The sequence below is a fragment of the Thunnus albacares genome, chromosome 7 (genome assembly GCF_914725855.1).
Source record: "Thunnus albacares chromosome 7, fThuAlb1.1, whole genome shotgun sequence".
NCBI lineage: Eukaryota > Metazoa > Chordata > Actinopteri > Scombriformes > Scombridae > Thunnus > Thunnus albacares.
The window spans coordinates 17,784,609-17,800,172 of record NC_058112.1 but is presented as its reverse complement, the minus strand read 5'-3'; the positions used below and the strand labels follow the sequence as shown (position 1 = coordinate 17,800,172).

The 15,564-nt window shown below is 40.1% G+C and overlaps 1 protein-coding gene and 1 long non-coding RNA gene across 3 annotated transcripts in view; one reads left to right on the top strand and one right to left on the bottom strand.

The window, feature by feature from the left end:
• Window positions 1–108: 108 nt before the first annotated feature.
• Window positions 109–13,960, bottom strand: rgma (repulsive guidance molecule BMP co-receptor a). 2 transcript variants are annotated; one of them, XM_044357019.1, is made up of 4 exons: window positions 13,406–13,960; window positions 8,777–8,892; window positions 5,502–6,019; window positions 109–3,168 (listed from the first exon to the last, which is right to left on the bottom strand). In XM_044357019.1, exons 1-4 carry the CDS (start codon window positions 13,417–13,419, stop codon window positions 2,464–2,466), a joined length of 1,353 nt encoding a protein of 450 aa, XP_044212954.1. In that variant the 5' UTR covers window positions 13,420–13,960; the 3' UTR covers window positions 109–2,463. The 2 variants fall into 2 exon arrangements, with proteins under 2 accessions (XP_044212954.1, XP_044212955.1); XM_044357020.1 differs by lacking the exon at window positions 13,406–13,960 and adding an exon at window positions 9,011–9,169.
• LOC122985975 overlaps window positions 8,858–15,564 on the top strand; it is a 61,035-nt gene continuing 54,328 nt past the window's right edge. Inside the window, exon 1 of the long non-coding RNA XR_006404212.1 lies at window positions 8,858–9,013. This is a non-coding gene — a long non-coding RNA (uncharacterized LOC122985975). The remainder of the gene's footprint in view (window positions 9,014–15,564) is intronic.

The following is a 15,564-nucleotide window of genomic DNA, read 5'->3' as shown; positions in this document are numbered from 1 at the left end:
CATCTTTACAGCAGGGGGCAGTCACACACTATTAACTGTATTAATTCAACACAAGTGGTGATTTTCAAAAAATGCTCTCAGGGAAGAAGCAAATGAGACAAGAGGGCACCTCATTAACAAGACATTTTCTTTTATTCAATAAATAATTTACATTATAAACAGCTGGCGTGTGACACCACATTTGCTTTTACATACAAACACAGTTTGATCTTTCTGGCATTTCCCGTTCAGCTATTTATTTTTTTATTCTTTTTTTTTTTTTATCCATTACAAGTCTGACACAGAATTTCAAACAAAGTAAGAGCTAAATGAAAAAGAAAACATAAAGTGCTTGAAACTCAAAAACATGAACACCCCAAAACACGTTCCTACATTCCCTTTCTAGCTAAGGTGGGCTGCATTCAGGACGTTTCACTTAGATTACAACCAAGTAAGCAAAAAGTGATGAATATGTGTGTGTATTGTTTTAGAATATTCTGTTCTGTGGTGTTCATGTTTTTGGCAAAATCCCTTTTAAAAATAAAAAAGGTTCACATTCACCAAAACATCTGATGTACAAAAACTGGAGTGATAAATTCAAACACAACTGGTAATATACAAATTAAAAACTCAACAACTCACAAAACATATGTACAATCTCACATTACACATGTAGAACCATATACTGTAAAACTCACAATACAAATTACATCTATTAACACAAGATTCAACATTACAATCATTTGTTTGTTTTTTTTTTGTTGTTGTCAAACTGCACCAATACATATTCCAAATAGCAGTAGTAAGGCCTGCCGAATACTTCAGTGTAAAGATAAATGACCATGAGACTGAGCCCGAGTAGTAACAGTATCTACTGGGATGACTTACACATTAGCAGATACTGTAGCTGGGAGCCAAAGTTCAAATGGAAAACCTCTCGTAGCAGGGAGTGTTATCACAAAACACAAGAAAAGCAAAGGTGAGACTGCGAAACAGAAACAAATGTTGCTTTTACAGTGTGTCACTGTCATTTTTCAAGAGCTGTTTGGCCTTAAATTCATACACGAACACAAATTATGTACAGTTAAGAATCCCCTAATGTGAATAGTTCTCTAAATAGACTGAAAGATGAAAATTCAGTTGTTAGGGAAATGTTGGCACAAGGGCTTGTTCTTTGGCAATGACTTAAGCCATGAAATCACGCCTACAGACATATGCTTATCATTTACTCACAAAGCCACAGTCTGGTCAGCACATTGGTAGTCTATAAAATGCTAAACTGACTAGAGGTGACGTCTTTACAGCTAGTATCAGTAACAGTATCTACACCACTGCTGAAATGGAGATTCAAATTCACAAAATGCTTAAAGAGATGCCTTTTTTTCTGCCCTTAAGTCATAGTTTGATTAGTTGATATACATTCTGTAAACGTTCTGAGTGCCTTAAACTAAATTTGTTCTTTTGCTTTCTTGTTAGCTACATTCACATTACAGACTTGAAATACAAACACTGTCTGATCAACATGTCAAGCTAAAACAATGGAGGGAACAGCTGTATGACACGGAGAATGGAAGTACAGATGAAGAGAGATATTTTTATCAGTTCCCTTTTGGGATTTACTACTTGGCTGATAGAGTCCATTTGAACAGACTGCAGAGCGCCTCATCTTTTCTATTTCTGAAATTCTGGGTGCAATATAAAGACATGGGAACTTTTTTTTTCCCCCCACTTGAGGTTGTTATCTCATTTCTGGGAACGCCTGCACCCAAAAACACAAAATTAACCACAGACGCTGAATTCTGCACACATATTGTACTAATGCAAACACAAACACACACACACACACACACACACACATATAATCTAACAATATGACCCATTAATCTCCACAGCAGACAACTGGAGACGTTACTCTGACATCCTTTTGGCTGAGTGCTTCCTCCAAAAGGCTCAGGCTTTTCCAAAGCTGGAAACTAATCAAACATAGAGCTGCTTCTGGCCTAAGGTTAACAAAAGCCCTTGTCAGGTCCTCTCGCTTCGCCACATGAGCCACAGAGAGCCTCACTGGCTTGGCACCAATGAGGGGATCAGGGGAGGGAGGATCAGCAAACTCCTCTTTCTGCAAAAGATCATCTTGTCCGGCTTCCCATAGGCATGCAGCTCCAGTGAGAATGTGGGATTTAATCCCAGGTGGATATCCTGAGCTCTGGGGTAGCTGGACTCTCTCACCGCTGCTCTCTTCAAAGACCAGCCCTATGAACCAGCTAAACACATGTGATGATAGGTGAGAGCGCGGTGAACTCGCCTTGTCATTAGACTGAAGTCGAGACATGACAATACAACAAAAATGAGACTCAGGGCTGGCAAGCCACTGGTCACGTCAGACAGAACCAGAGCAGACGACTGAAGCTGATGTACGGCACGAGTACGCTACTCTGTAACACTCACTGACAGATACACCATGAGGATACTGTTGAAAAGTGACTATAGATGAATTGTGCAACACTCAATCCACAATAAGACAGCGAGAAGGTTAAGCAAGAGGAGCGAAAGTAAATCTTTGCCCCTCTGTGCCGCACTACTTATAAACGCATCCTTTTCATAGATGTGGTATCTGTTGCTGTTTGAATGGAGCATCTTTACATCCTCGAAGGCGTAGTAGGCTGCCATGGTGAAGTTTATGTCCCCAGAGGAGAGAAGGTCAAACACGCAGGACTGAAAATACAAGTCCTCCACCGGTAGCCGCTCTTTGCACTTGGCCTTTGCAGACTGGTAAGTAAAGCCGTGTGCGACGGAGCTGCTCCTCGTCCTGCCTGTGCTCTGGGCCTCCGCTGCTCGAGCCCTGAAGTTCCTGAAGTCGATGCGTTGGTTGGCAGGACAGCCGTGAAGACATAGGTACAAGTCCTGGTTATCACCTTCCTCCACAGAGTTTACAACTTCCTCCGGCATCCGCACAGCAAAGGTCAAGTAGCGGCCTACCTGCCGGATCACTATGGTTGTTCCAATGTACCTGGCCTGAATCTCCACGTGCTGCCCTGGAACCTTCTCCACCACCCGCAGAGTGTTAGCCCCGTGCCGCTCCCCTCCGTTCTTGGAGCCATCAGCAAATGCAGCTGGCAGCTCATCTGTTTCTGCATGGTACATCTTCTGGTCCACACATTCCTGGAAATTCTTAAAGATGATTGTCAGCTGCAGAAGGAGAGAAAATAATAAACCTTATTAGCATTAAGCATGAATGATCAGATCTTTTAGCCTTTACATTTCTCACAAATGCGAGTATGCAGCCATTAGTAGCTGTTTTTCTGGTCACATACAGAATCTTAGTAAACTACGGTAAATGTAAACATCAGATTAAGAGGGAAGTGCTTATACTTCTGCATTAAGAACAAGTTTGTGCAATATGTGCCATCTACCCCACCACCCCACTTAAGTGTCACATTTCAGCACTGGCTCAACATGGGGGAGGCCAAGGTAAACGCCCTCAAAAAACACGAGTCTCGGCCATGTAAAATCAGGCCTCAGTTTGCAGACACAAAGACGATCCATTCATAGCGCTGAAAAACCTGCCTGTGAACCCCAGAACTATGCTCCAGGGAGTGGCGTCGGGCCAGGACTGAGCGATATACTCTGCAGCTAATTAAGTGAGACTGGTCAGGATTCTGCAAGCTTGGTTTCATCGGGACACCAATGAGCTATTGTCAGAGCAGCGATAGTAGGACAGCCTAGGGACTCTGTTGTCTGCTCACTGGGGACAGAAGAGAGCCTACAGAATACTCTATTAGATCCACATATCATCTGTTGCACCACTTCTGTCTCTACTCCCTTAACCCTCGGCTATGTTTCCCACCTACATTAACTTCATTTTTTTTTCCTGGTTCATTTCTTAAGCTTTTAATGAAAACAAACAAAGCAAAAATGCTCCTATTATCCCATCATCAGAATGAAGATGGAAATAACCAGACAGTTTTATTTGCTGTAGCAGGAGAGAGCAACACAGAGCTCTGCTAATGCAGATCTTTTACCAGAAGGGTCTTGTTTGCACAGGTGGCACTGGCTGCTGCTGCCTTGTTTTCCCTTTGTCCAGAATCAAGATCTTAAAAAAGCCTCTGATTTGCTTCCAAGAACAGCAATATAAAAATGGCATTACTTTAAAAGCTAAAAAACACACAAATGCTTAATAGAGTATCATTAAGAAACCCTGATTACAGACAATTAGACTTTCTACAAATGTGATTAAGCACAAAGTCCCCTTATACCTAACTGGGGTACACAATCATTACTGTTAAAACTTCTCTGGACCAACTCTAAGTGAATTTGCCAACTACAACTACTACTGCATCTTTGTCTTTGACCTCAAGTTCTACTGAAAGCCATTTCAGGGACAAGCTAACCAATGTACCATTAAACACAACAACAATAATGAGAAATGCACTGCTGATAAAACTTTCAAAGAAAATATCTTATAATGCAGAGAAAATATCTGCAGTTTTGTGGATAGACAACATTGACTGTACTCAGTACGCTCTACACTCTAAGTAGGTCAAACATCAGCCTGAGCTGTCCGCTGTGGAAAGTGAAAATGGAGCCTCGTGTTAACATTTGATGCAACACTGCTGTTATAATACTAACATATCATTTATAAGGCTTATCAAGATCTTAGCGATTGTTCAGGGCTGGGCTTCTTCATCTGTTATCATGGAGCACATCCAAACACTAACCAGAGTCCACAGTTTGAAAGACAACCAGACCTACAGCCGCTCTCACAGTCTGACCACATGAGAGAGGAGACTCACATATACAAAAATATGAACCGCATGATGTTTTGATACAGCACTGATGTTTATGGACCTGATACCAACAGAAAACAGAAGTGACAACTGACATGTAACAAACTGTACAGCTAAGGCTGCAACTAAAGAGTATCTTCATCCATGATTGATCTTTTTTTATCTTTTTTAAAATGATATAAAATGTGAGAAAATATTGAAAAATGCCAATGGCACTGTCTTAAGATTGCTTGTTTGATCCAACCAACAGTCCAAAACTCAAACATATTAAACATTAAACAATATAAAACAAGAGAAAAGCAGGAAATCTTCACATTTGAGAAGCTGCAACCAGCAAATATTTGCAGTTTTGGCTAGACAAATGACTCAATTAGAGGTCAAACGATAAGTTGATGAATTAATCCACAACGGTGACTAATTTTGACAATAATGTGATCGTTAAAGTAATTTTTCAAGCAAAAATGCCAAACACTGACTAGTTCCAGCTTCTCAGTTGTGATGATTTGCTGCTTTTCTTTCAAATTCAACTGAATATCTTTGGGATGGGTTGAGTTTTGGACTTCTGGTCGGACAAATCGAGCAATATGAAGACGTCACTTTGGGCTCTGGGAATATGTTTTGGGCGTTTACTTAGGGTTAACACTGAATTGAGAAAATAAGTACCAGATTAATCAGTAAAGAAAATAATCATCAGCAGCCCTACAAGCAAACAGGAAGAACAGAACGTGTCCCCACCTTGCTTGTGGCAGTTGCCATGGAGCCCGGCACCACAGGAGTGTTGGTCACCTGGACAGACAGGTATCTGTTGTGGATGAGCGGCCAGGCTCCTTCCACTTTACACGTCTGGAAGTCGTCACCGAAGGTTCGGAGGTGCGGGTCTCCGAAAAAGCCACAGTGGGTGTAGTTAGGCGGTGCTGTGTTGCGCGGAATACTGCGCTCATAGTGACACACTTCCGGGCCATCGGAGCGCTCCTGGCTGTCCGGCAGGAGCGGCGTGGGTTGAGGAGGAAGTTGCGTCCTGGTGTGTGATTGAGATGTCGGCCCCTCCTTGGAGCAGTTGTGTTGGCTCATTAGATCCTCTATGCCATGCTGGGCCGAGTGGTACGCCAAGTCACCCCTGCAGGTACGTGCGGTCCGGCGTACGCAGCTGTTGTACGCTCGCAGCGCTGTGCAAAACTCTTCCTCCTGTCCAGAGTTTGAGGTGGAAGCCCAAAATTCGGAGTTACACTTGAGGATCTTGCACTGCAGACTCACTGTCAGGGAGGAACAGGATACAGTTTGAACAAAAGAAGCAAACCAGAGGCCACCATGTCATTTAGAAACATGACACGTACAAGTACACAGACAGTGCTCTAAATACAATCTGACTTGTTACTGATGATAGTTTATTACCACAGATTTACATAATATTCAAGTTAAAATGAGAATAATGAAGAACCTTGCCAACTAATCCTAATTTTCATTGTCTAATGCCTAAACAATCAATGTTGTTTCTCTTAAAGGCTGCAAATGTATCTTCAATTAAATATCTTACTTTGCTTATTATACATTAAATGATGCTCATGATCATAATAAAGCGGTGACTCTTATCTTTTTACAAAATATTTTGGTTTTGTCAAATATTTGGTTACAAAATGTAAAAAACCCTCCAAATGTTAGAATGAGAAAGGATCATTGAATGTTGCTGCTATGAACTGTATAAGCACCATTAAAAAAGAAACCAAAAACTGTTTATAGCATGAAACATTATCTTTTTGAGCAAAACAAATAACAATTAAACCTCATAAGGAAAAGCAGAAAGCAGGTCTGGCTTTCTCTTAGGTCAACCTGGATATAAGGTAACCTCTTTGTTTATTGTAGAGAAGTGCACTTCCCTTTCACACCCAGTGGTTTTTGGTTTATGTACAATAAAAATCCTAATCTACACCTTCAGTGATAATAAACGTTGCTTGACTGGAGATTGTTGTCGCCGCCTTTAATGCCACATCCGGCAAACTCTTTACACAAAAGTTATTCAAACATTTCTCAGGATGCCCTGTTGCAACACCATGTTTGACTAGTATTACCTTCGACTAATAAAGCATTTATTTGAATGGGCTGTGAGAAGTTTCACCCAGTGTGTCCCAAGGGAGGGGGAGGGAGGAAGGGGCATATCAACACTTTGAAGTCACACTTAAAACAATATCTCTCCTGAAAGCTTCACCGCAGCTCTCTCCAACCCCCACAAACACACCGCTTCTCCGTTTACCACCCATTTGATAGATGGCAATAAACTAATCTTGATCTCAGCTATCAGTGCATTATCACTTCGTTGCTTAACGGTAAGTGACTTACGAGGAAAACTGATAAGGGTTTGGCAAATGTGCAAGGCTGCAAAAAGTGACCCACTGTTGTCATCCTGTTGTCAAATTACAAGGATATTATGTCATTTAAACACAGAAATGTGGGTTTATACAATTATATTACATTGCTACTATAGTGCATGCGACATTTTATGGGATACAGTTGTGTTTTCTTCCCTGAAGCATTTGAAAAATCTTGAAAACAGGTGCTTTGGTGTGCTTTAAAACATTTCAACAGCCTCATTCAAAACCATCATAATCCCTAAAACAAATGTGTTTCCTATATTTTCAGTGGCAGCAATTTTAAGAAAAAACATCTCAAATTGCACTTCTCTGCTTTAGGATAAATAAATTTAAGGTAGAAGAAAAATAAAACAGTAACTTTCCAGGAGCTAGTGTGAAATACTGAAGCGTGTCCCATCCCCCAAACAAAACAAGCTTTGAGGGCTGCAGCAGCTCCAAAAAGACTTAGAAGTTTGGTCTGTCTTCTCAGATAAAACAACATACTTAACAGTAACTCGTAAATCTGTGCAAGCCTGTTCACTTTTAAAGCTGCTGTAATATTTTCCAAGCCCTCAATCTTTCCCAAAAGTCAGCACGGAAACACTTCGCCTTAAATCACTGTAATCTGGCATAGGGCTGAGCGATATGGACAAAATCTAATATTCAATCAATATTTTTGAACAAATACCTCATTATCGATATTGTGTCATTATTGAAGGGATGGTGCTTTCACAAAATATTTACACAATGAGATTTTTGATTAATAATCATTACCTATGTAGATTTAATGACTAAATGGGTAAAAACAAATAATAGAATAGTAAAATGACATCAGTTTACTGTAATGCAGCCTTTAAAACAAGGAGAAAACAACACTTATGCCATATCATGATATTGTGATATCTAAAATCTAAGACGATATCTAGTCTCATATCACGATATTGATATAATATTGATATATCGCCCAGCCTTAATCTGGTGTTACACTGTATTTGGTGACCCATCAGATTCTGTTACCTGCAGTGTTGGAAGAAGTACTCACATCCTTTACTTAAGAGTATCAATACCACAATGTAAAATGCTTGATTACAAGTACAAATCCTGCATTTAAAATCCTATTTTAAGTACTCTGGCACGGCCCAATTTTCTGCAAAATTAGTACTTTAAGTAAATTCAGTTGGTAATATTTCTATACTTTTACTTAAGTAGGATTTTAAATGCAGGATTTTTACTTGTAATTAAGTATTTTTACATTGTGGTATTGATACTTTTACTTAAATAAAAGGATGTGAGTACTTCTTCCAACATTGCAGGTCACACCATCTGATGGGTCACCAAATCCAGTGTAACACCGACTCAATCTGATCATTTGGTGGCATTTCTGATTGCTAAAATGCGAATTATAGCCTACATATTTTTTTGCTATGTTTAACGCAATTTGCGTACTTCAGCAAAAACTAATATCAATAAAATAATTAACAGTCACTATAAATTAGCCAAAATAGTGCAACTTTGCTGCCCAACATGAAAAAGTAGTTGACGCCTCTGTGAAGACTTTTACATTTATAAAATCAACCTGTAGTTGATGAACACCGTAACGGGGGAAAACATGCTCGTTTACCACAGTTTTAACACTGATTTTAAGGGTATAAAGCTGCTTCTTACCGGAGGGGAAGAGTGACAGAAACACAGCAAGGACTCTGCACACTTCAAGCGCCGAGGGTCTTCCTCTTTTCCCCATAACCATCCATCCAGCTCGGGGTCGCACTTCACTCCTCTCCCTGGTCAAACCGGATTAAGGAAGAATGAGAAGAGTTACAACCGCTGATTCCTCGTTGAGAAAACACAGAAAGAGTCCATAAAAGAGGTCTGAAGTGGGTCCCGTCCTCTCATCACTACCTGGTAAGAAGTTTCTCTGTTGTTTTGTGTTTTTTGTTGTTTTTTGTTTTTTTTGTTGTTGTTGCTTTGAGCGTTGACTCAGAGGCTGCGGCGGAGCTAGCTAGCTGACACTCAGTGCGGGGCAAAACGAGCTGAAAGCAGCCAGGCGATATATCTTCCTTTTAGGGAGTGTCGAGAAGGTGCAGCCTCTGTGGGCCAGCGGACACACTCAACCAATCACTGCTGCCTGTTGTGCCCTAAAAAACCCCCCTCCACCAGCTTCAAATTACATCTCAATGTGCAGACTTCTGCTCTTCGACGACCCACAAAGTGGCCATAATATGAGAAAGGTTTGATTTGCTGCTCAGATCACAACAGTCAGCTCAGTGTGGAGGAAAACTGGCCTCCCTCCACTGAGCAAGTGTGAGGAGATAAATGCTGAAGAAAGACTAAAAATCACTAGCAATCACAAAGAGCTGACCATTATCTGCTTCTCCTCTTCATTGCACAACATAACACTACTCTTCATCATGTTGAAAGCTTCTATATAATATTTGTATCCATCTAAAATAACCTCTTCGACAAGCTCATGATGTGCAGTCTATCATCTATCTATCTATCTATCTATCTATCTATCTATCTATCTATCTATCTATCTATCTATCTAAACATATCAAACTTTCTAGGCTGATTTTTTGGAGAATGTGGACAAAATGATACACAAGACATCTACAATATTTCCATTTAAATGGTGCAGCTGTGAAAAACATGGGGGTCATGTGGCTATGACTTGCCTGTTTCACTCATTTTGAGAGTTGGAACAAACTAACATATGATTAGGGCTGTAAACTAGCAATTATTTTCATTATCGACTGATCTGTAGTTTATTTTATTGATTCATTGTCTTGTCTGTCAAATGTCAGAAGATAGTTTTTTTTTTTTTTTTTTTAAAGTCCATCCCTCCTTCCTCAAAGCGACATAATCAAACTGTTTTATCCAACCAACAGTCCAAAACCACAAAATATTCAGTTTACAATCATACATGACTAAGAAAAGCATCCATTCATCATGTTGGACGCGCTGGAACCAGCTGACATTTGGCTTTTTTCCCTTATAAATGACAATTAGGCCTAATTGATTATCAAAATAGTTGTAGATTAATTTTCAGTTCATTTCACTTCTATGTACAACACTGTAAAACAGGGTAAAACAATCAATAACTTAAGTTAGGACACACTTTCTAATTCAAGTGAGTGGGAACGGGGGAACTGGATTAAAAGGGGTTAAAAGGGAGGTTAAACTCCAAAACATAACCTATAAAATCAAACTGAATGTCAAAAGGTGGAAGTAACTCACTACATTCGCTCTTGCAGTCTTCTTCAGTGCAAACTTAAAGGTATTTTACTTGTCACCCACATTTCATTCAGAGACTGGGACACTGTCCCTGTCAAAACAGCCATAATTTTGCGGTCACAAGTCCAAATTCCCAGAGCGAAACTCCACCCCACTAAGACATGTTCGACTATACACCCAAAAGACTCACATTATTCAGTCTAATTTACATGTTCAGTTGTATCTTCAGTGAATGTTATCTCCCTACATGCTTCAAATAATTCTCCATACCACCAGAATACAATTTTGATGGAGAAACACTATAAATTTCTTTATTTTATTTGAATGTGACTGATTTCTGAGTTCTACTGCCACATTTAAAGATATTCACTCTAAAGACTATAAGAATCAGCATTTAAAAAACCCAATAGGTTTTCCTGTAATTGTAGAAAGCAAACTCATCCTTCAGTTGTTAAAATCCCCACTTGTGTCTTTGTAAATATGGAAATATGGTACATTTCTCTCTGCCTGATGGCTGCATTTGTAGTTAGATATAACGTTTAAAGATTTAGCCTAAAAAGGAAACAGTGAGCTCATACAATATGATGTCTTGCTCTAGTTTCAACCACCCGGTACTGCATGAAATACATGTTCACAGGTTAATAATACCTGTTTACTAAAGGAGGACTTGTAATAGAATATTTTTTTACATTTTAGTTTAAAGGATTTTAACATATTTCCACCAATACTCAGGCAGAATACCACCACACTGATATTTCAGTTGTACAAATGACACATTACTCTTGTCTTTCACTGTCATTTTAACTCAAACTCTACCACACAGATGGCAGCATGTTCAGGTTGTGGCTGGTTGTATTTTTCCATAGAGCGGTGAATGTCTTTGTGATTGCTGTCCCTCTCATGGGTGATGGATACGCTCGTGTACAATGAGGTCTGAGCCTACACATGTTTTCAACAAGGGTGGCCCTGAACAGCCTGATTTCCACCTCTAATACACCAGGGTATTCACATCTGAAATGAATGACTGCAGCTGAAAGGTATAAGCATGAATTGTGGAACACAACACAATTGTCAAGCTTTTTTTTTGGCTTTTGGCATCAACACTGTGGATGTGACAGCAAAGTAAGGAATGACACTGTCCTAATAATACTCCAGGTGCTTTGATGCAGACATCTTTAAAACTGATTCAAATGTTAATGGACTGTTGGTTTCTGTATGTCTGAAAAATAGATGGTGCAGATAGTCTGACATCTTCACCTGTTGCAGTGATGCAGACTCAGGTACAATATGTTTGTGTATTAACATACACGTCTTTTTACACAGACAATTAGTCGACTAATTGGTTGTTAAACATTTGGTCGACTAACAAAACGATTAGTCAGTTTGTCATTTTATAGTCTTTTAATGGGAATAAGCTGACAGTAATTACCTGGAAATGATAGTCACATCTCTGTTATTACAATAATAGTCCCATATTAGCTTTAGTCTCAATTAAGCGCTACATGTTTCGAGATGGATGACTGCAATCATCTGCAAAATGACAATAATATTTGAGAAACTGCTGTATTTGACAGATTTTTTATATAAATCAATGACCAACGACTACTTTGAAGTCCACAATACATTTCTATTGGCAGCTCTTTATTCCTTCTTCTGAATCAGAAATATCTACTATATGATTTAGTCGATTAAAAATTATTCGACAGCCATTTTTATAATTAATTTAATCTGTTATCGAGCAAAAATGTCAATTTACTGGTTCCAGCCTCTGCAATGTGAGTTTTCACTGTATTCCTCTGTTTAATATCATTGTAAGATGAACATCTTTGGGCTTTGGGCTGCTGTTCGGACAAAACAAGCAATTAGCAGACGTCACCTTTAGCTCTGGCTTGTGATAGCCATTATCTACTATTTTAAGTAAGTTACTATTTTAAGTGTTTTATAAGTGATTAATTGATAGTGAAAATAATCTTTAGCTGCAGTCTGAATTATAATCACAAATGTGATCACAAAATCCTCCAATCCAAATTAGGTTACAACCATTAACCTGTTATAATGAGCATTGGCTGTTTGTCATTTTTATATAATAATATGAGTGACTGACTGATCAACAGAGTGTCTGATTGTTCAATTTGGTCTTAATTGATTAGTTTTATATATAAGATCATTCACATTCACTGGATCACAGTGTACTGAAATGACAAACCATCTAAAATTGAGGGAATATTCACAATTTTACATCAGGCAGACCTTGTGCTTCACATGCTGTAACAGGTAAAGGTGACATCACATTTATGGTAGGCTGCTCTAAAATATCTGATATCACCTGTCAAACCTCCTCTTACATGATTTACAACAGGAACCATTTTGACATATTGATACACTAACTATGGTATAATATGAGTAATATATTAGTGAACACTCTTTTGCGGTGTAAACTGTGTGCACCAGCCTACACCCCCCACCCCCCTTTTGCATCTGTATTGACAGTCACAGCGGACTCATCTTCTTTTTTCCCAACAGATGGCGCTTGTTATTGAGTTCTGATATGAACCCCTCAAATCATGACACTAACGCACATGGCATTATGAGGACAACCAAACCTGTCATTAAATTTGAGCTTTATGGACAGCTCTGTTATTGATCTAATTGCAGCTGTCATGCAATTGGGATGTTTTAAAAAGGTGAAAAAATCTGCAGCCAGCAGGCGCATATGTCCTGTTTCTCTGCTCTGAATATCACCATAAATTCCCTGCCAGATAAAAGTAGCTTCCACAGCATTTCTTTTAGGGAACAGATGTAATGAATGTTGACAATATGATGAATAAAACAGTGCTTCTCTCTATATCCTCCAGGAGTGAGCCAATTGAATACAGTTTCCATCAAATTCAGTTTTCTTGCGTGACAGGCAGCAAATGGATCAAGTTCTTAGTTCAATATTGCAGAAATCCAGCTCTCCTGACTGCACAGATGGGTGTAAAAAAAGACATATTTTAGGATATAGAGACATAGTTGAAAACTCAGATAACGCTGGCTAAAATTCAGAATAAGTCTCAGACAAACCTTGGCGACTGCATGGGCTCTCCGCGACTCTGGAGTCCTGCAGGGAACCCGGAGGACAGCGAACAGGAGCGAGAGGAAACAGACTCCTTAAAAAAAAATCTACCCCCTTAAAAAAAAAAAAATACACGTCTTGTGTGTCACAGTAATCCGAAATTAAACGCACTCAGTAGCTTTCTGAGTGTAAAATCCGCCAATCTGCACATGATGTCCACCGACCAGCTTCCTCCCGAGTCTCCTCTGCGGTGAAATGAAAAGTGCTTTTTTTCTCCTCTTAGTTGGGATTCATCTGAGCAGCCACTTCTTCTCTAGCCGGCGGACTCAGAACACTTCAGCCATTGCTTTACTCACTGGACTATCAGTCGATCGGAAAGGAGACATTATGATAGATTAAGTCCAGTAATTGCCCTCATCCGCGCGTCGAATCCAAATTGTTAGTTATGGTTCGACGTCGGAGAGAGAGAGAGAGAGAGAAAAAAGCCTGAGGGCAAAACTGCTGCTGCTGTTGCTGCTGCTGCTGCTGCGTACGGCCAGATCCGCTGTCTGGATGTTGTGAAATGGCTAGTTAGAAAGTGTGAGAGAGACAATGATCGACTCTGCATGACGCCTCTGGGAGCCCCACATCTCCGCAGTGAACCCCTCTTTCCAGCTAGTTTTTTTTTTTTCCTCAGATGTTTTGAGAGAAGGAATGTCCTCAGATTAGGTGGGAAAACAAGCCAATGTTGAGTTTTACAGTGGGGTTTTTTTATATAAAAGCAAGAGAAACTAAATCTATATTTTGTCAGCATTGATCAACTTCAATGAAACGTCATTTTCTTGAAAGGTGGTGAGGTTATTTTGGTTTATTGTAAGGTTTAAACTGCAGTAGGATGCAAGTTTCTGCACCTTTGACAACAGAAGACAAGATTTCACAACTGCTACTCCCTATGCACTTATTAATTTGTGACACTGATTGCCAACAAACAGCCCCATTGTTGGATCTATACCCTCGCCAGATAACCTTTAGCAGCCCCTCGTTTCTGGAAATCACAGGTTGGAAAAAGACAAATCCATAATAATCAGGATTTAATGGAGGATCAGATGGACAAACACTTTGCAGCCGGGGGAGGGGTGGTGGTGGTGGTAGGGGGGGGTCGCTGTGGTACACTCAAAAGCAGAGAGGGCTGCATGGAGGCTGCACCTGTGTTTTAGGATCAGGCTGCATGCAGGAAAATACCACCACAACCCCCCCTACAACCACCCCCTCACCCCTCCTTCCTCTCCAAGCCTCCACTCCTTACAACACAACCGCCTCTCTCTGCTCCAGTTTCTCTCTGATGAGAAGAAATCCATCACATCAGGGAGTGCACAGTGTCTGACAGAAGCAGCAAAATGACCAGTTTAGTATTCTTACTATCTGCCAAGCTGCAAATCGACACACACATCCAGCAGAACCACAGTCAGAGATGAAAACCTTTCTGTGATTTCACCTTCTGGCACAGACTGGACTGAGCCATCACATTACATCATCCTATTTGTGTATCCAGCAAGAAACTGACCCCTGTAATCCACTCGTTTACTATCACAGCCCGGACCTGCCCGCTCCAGATGGCCACTGAGAGGCAGCGTATTTTACATTAATGTAACACAAGAACATGAAAGAGTGACACCCCAGTGTGAAAAGAATGGTTTTTTTAGTGGTGCCGGATGCCGGCCCCATCTCAAACACAGCTGGTGTACACGCTGCCTTGCTGAGGTATTATGGCAAGTTAACATACAGATCTGCTTTACATATCACCGGATTAATAAATCGCTTTGATTTTTTTTCCATGCTACAGTTCAGTTTCTGCTTCTTTTTACAGAACAAATCAGTGACCGTCAGCTGTGTAACCATTAAAGGCCCAAATGAAAGAAGCATTCAGTAATTTCTACCCTTGGGGTTCTCTGTGATTGCCTTTAGCGGCCTGTGATTTGGTCCATAATAAAAATCTGTTAAAGTCAGACTGCCTCAGCAAATTAAAGTAGAGGTCGAAAGAGGAAGCTGAAGAAAGAGAGCAGAGACAGAGAGCAGGATGTTCCTGCACCAATGTGAAAAAGATTACAAGCTGCTTGATCCTGGCAGGAACATTTATTTTTCAAACCTTGTGTTACAGAAAGAATACATATCCAGACTGACTTTTCCT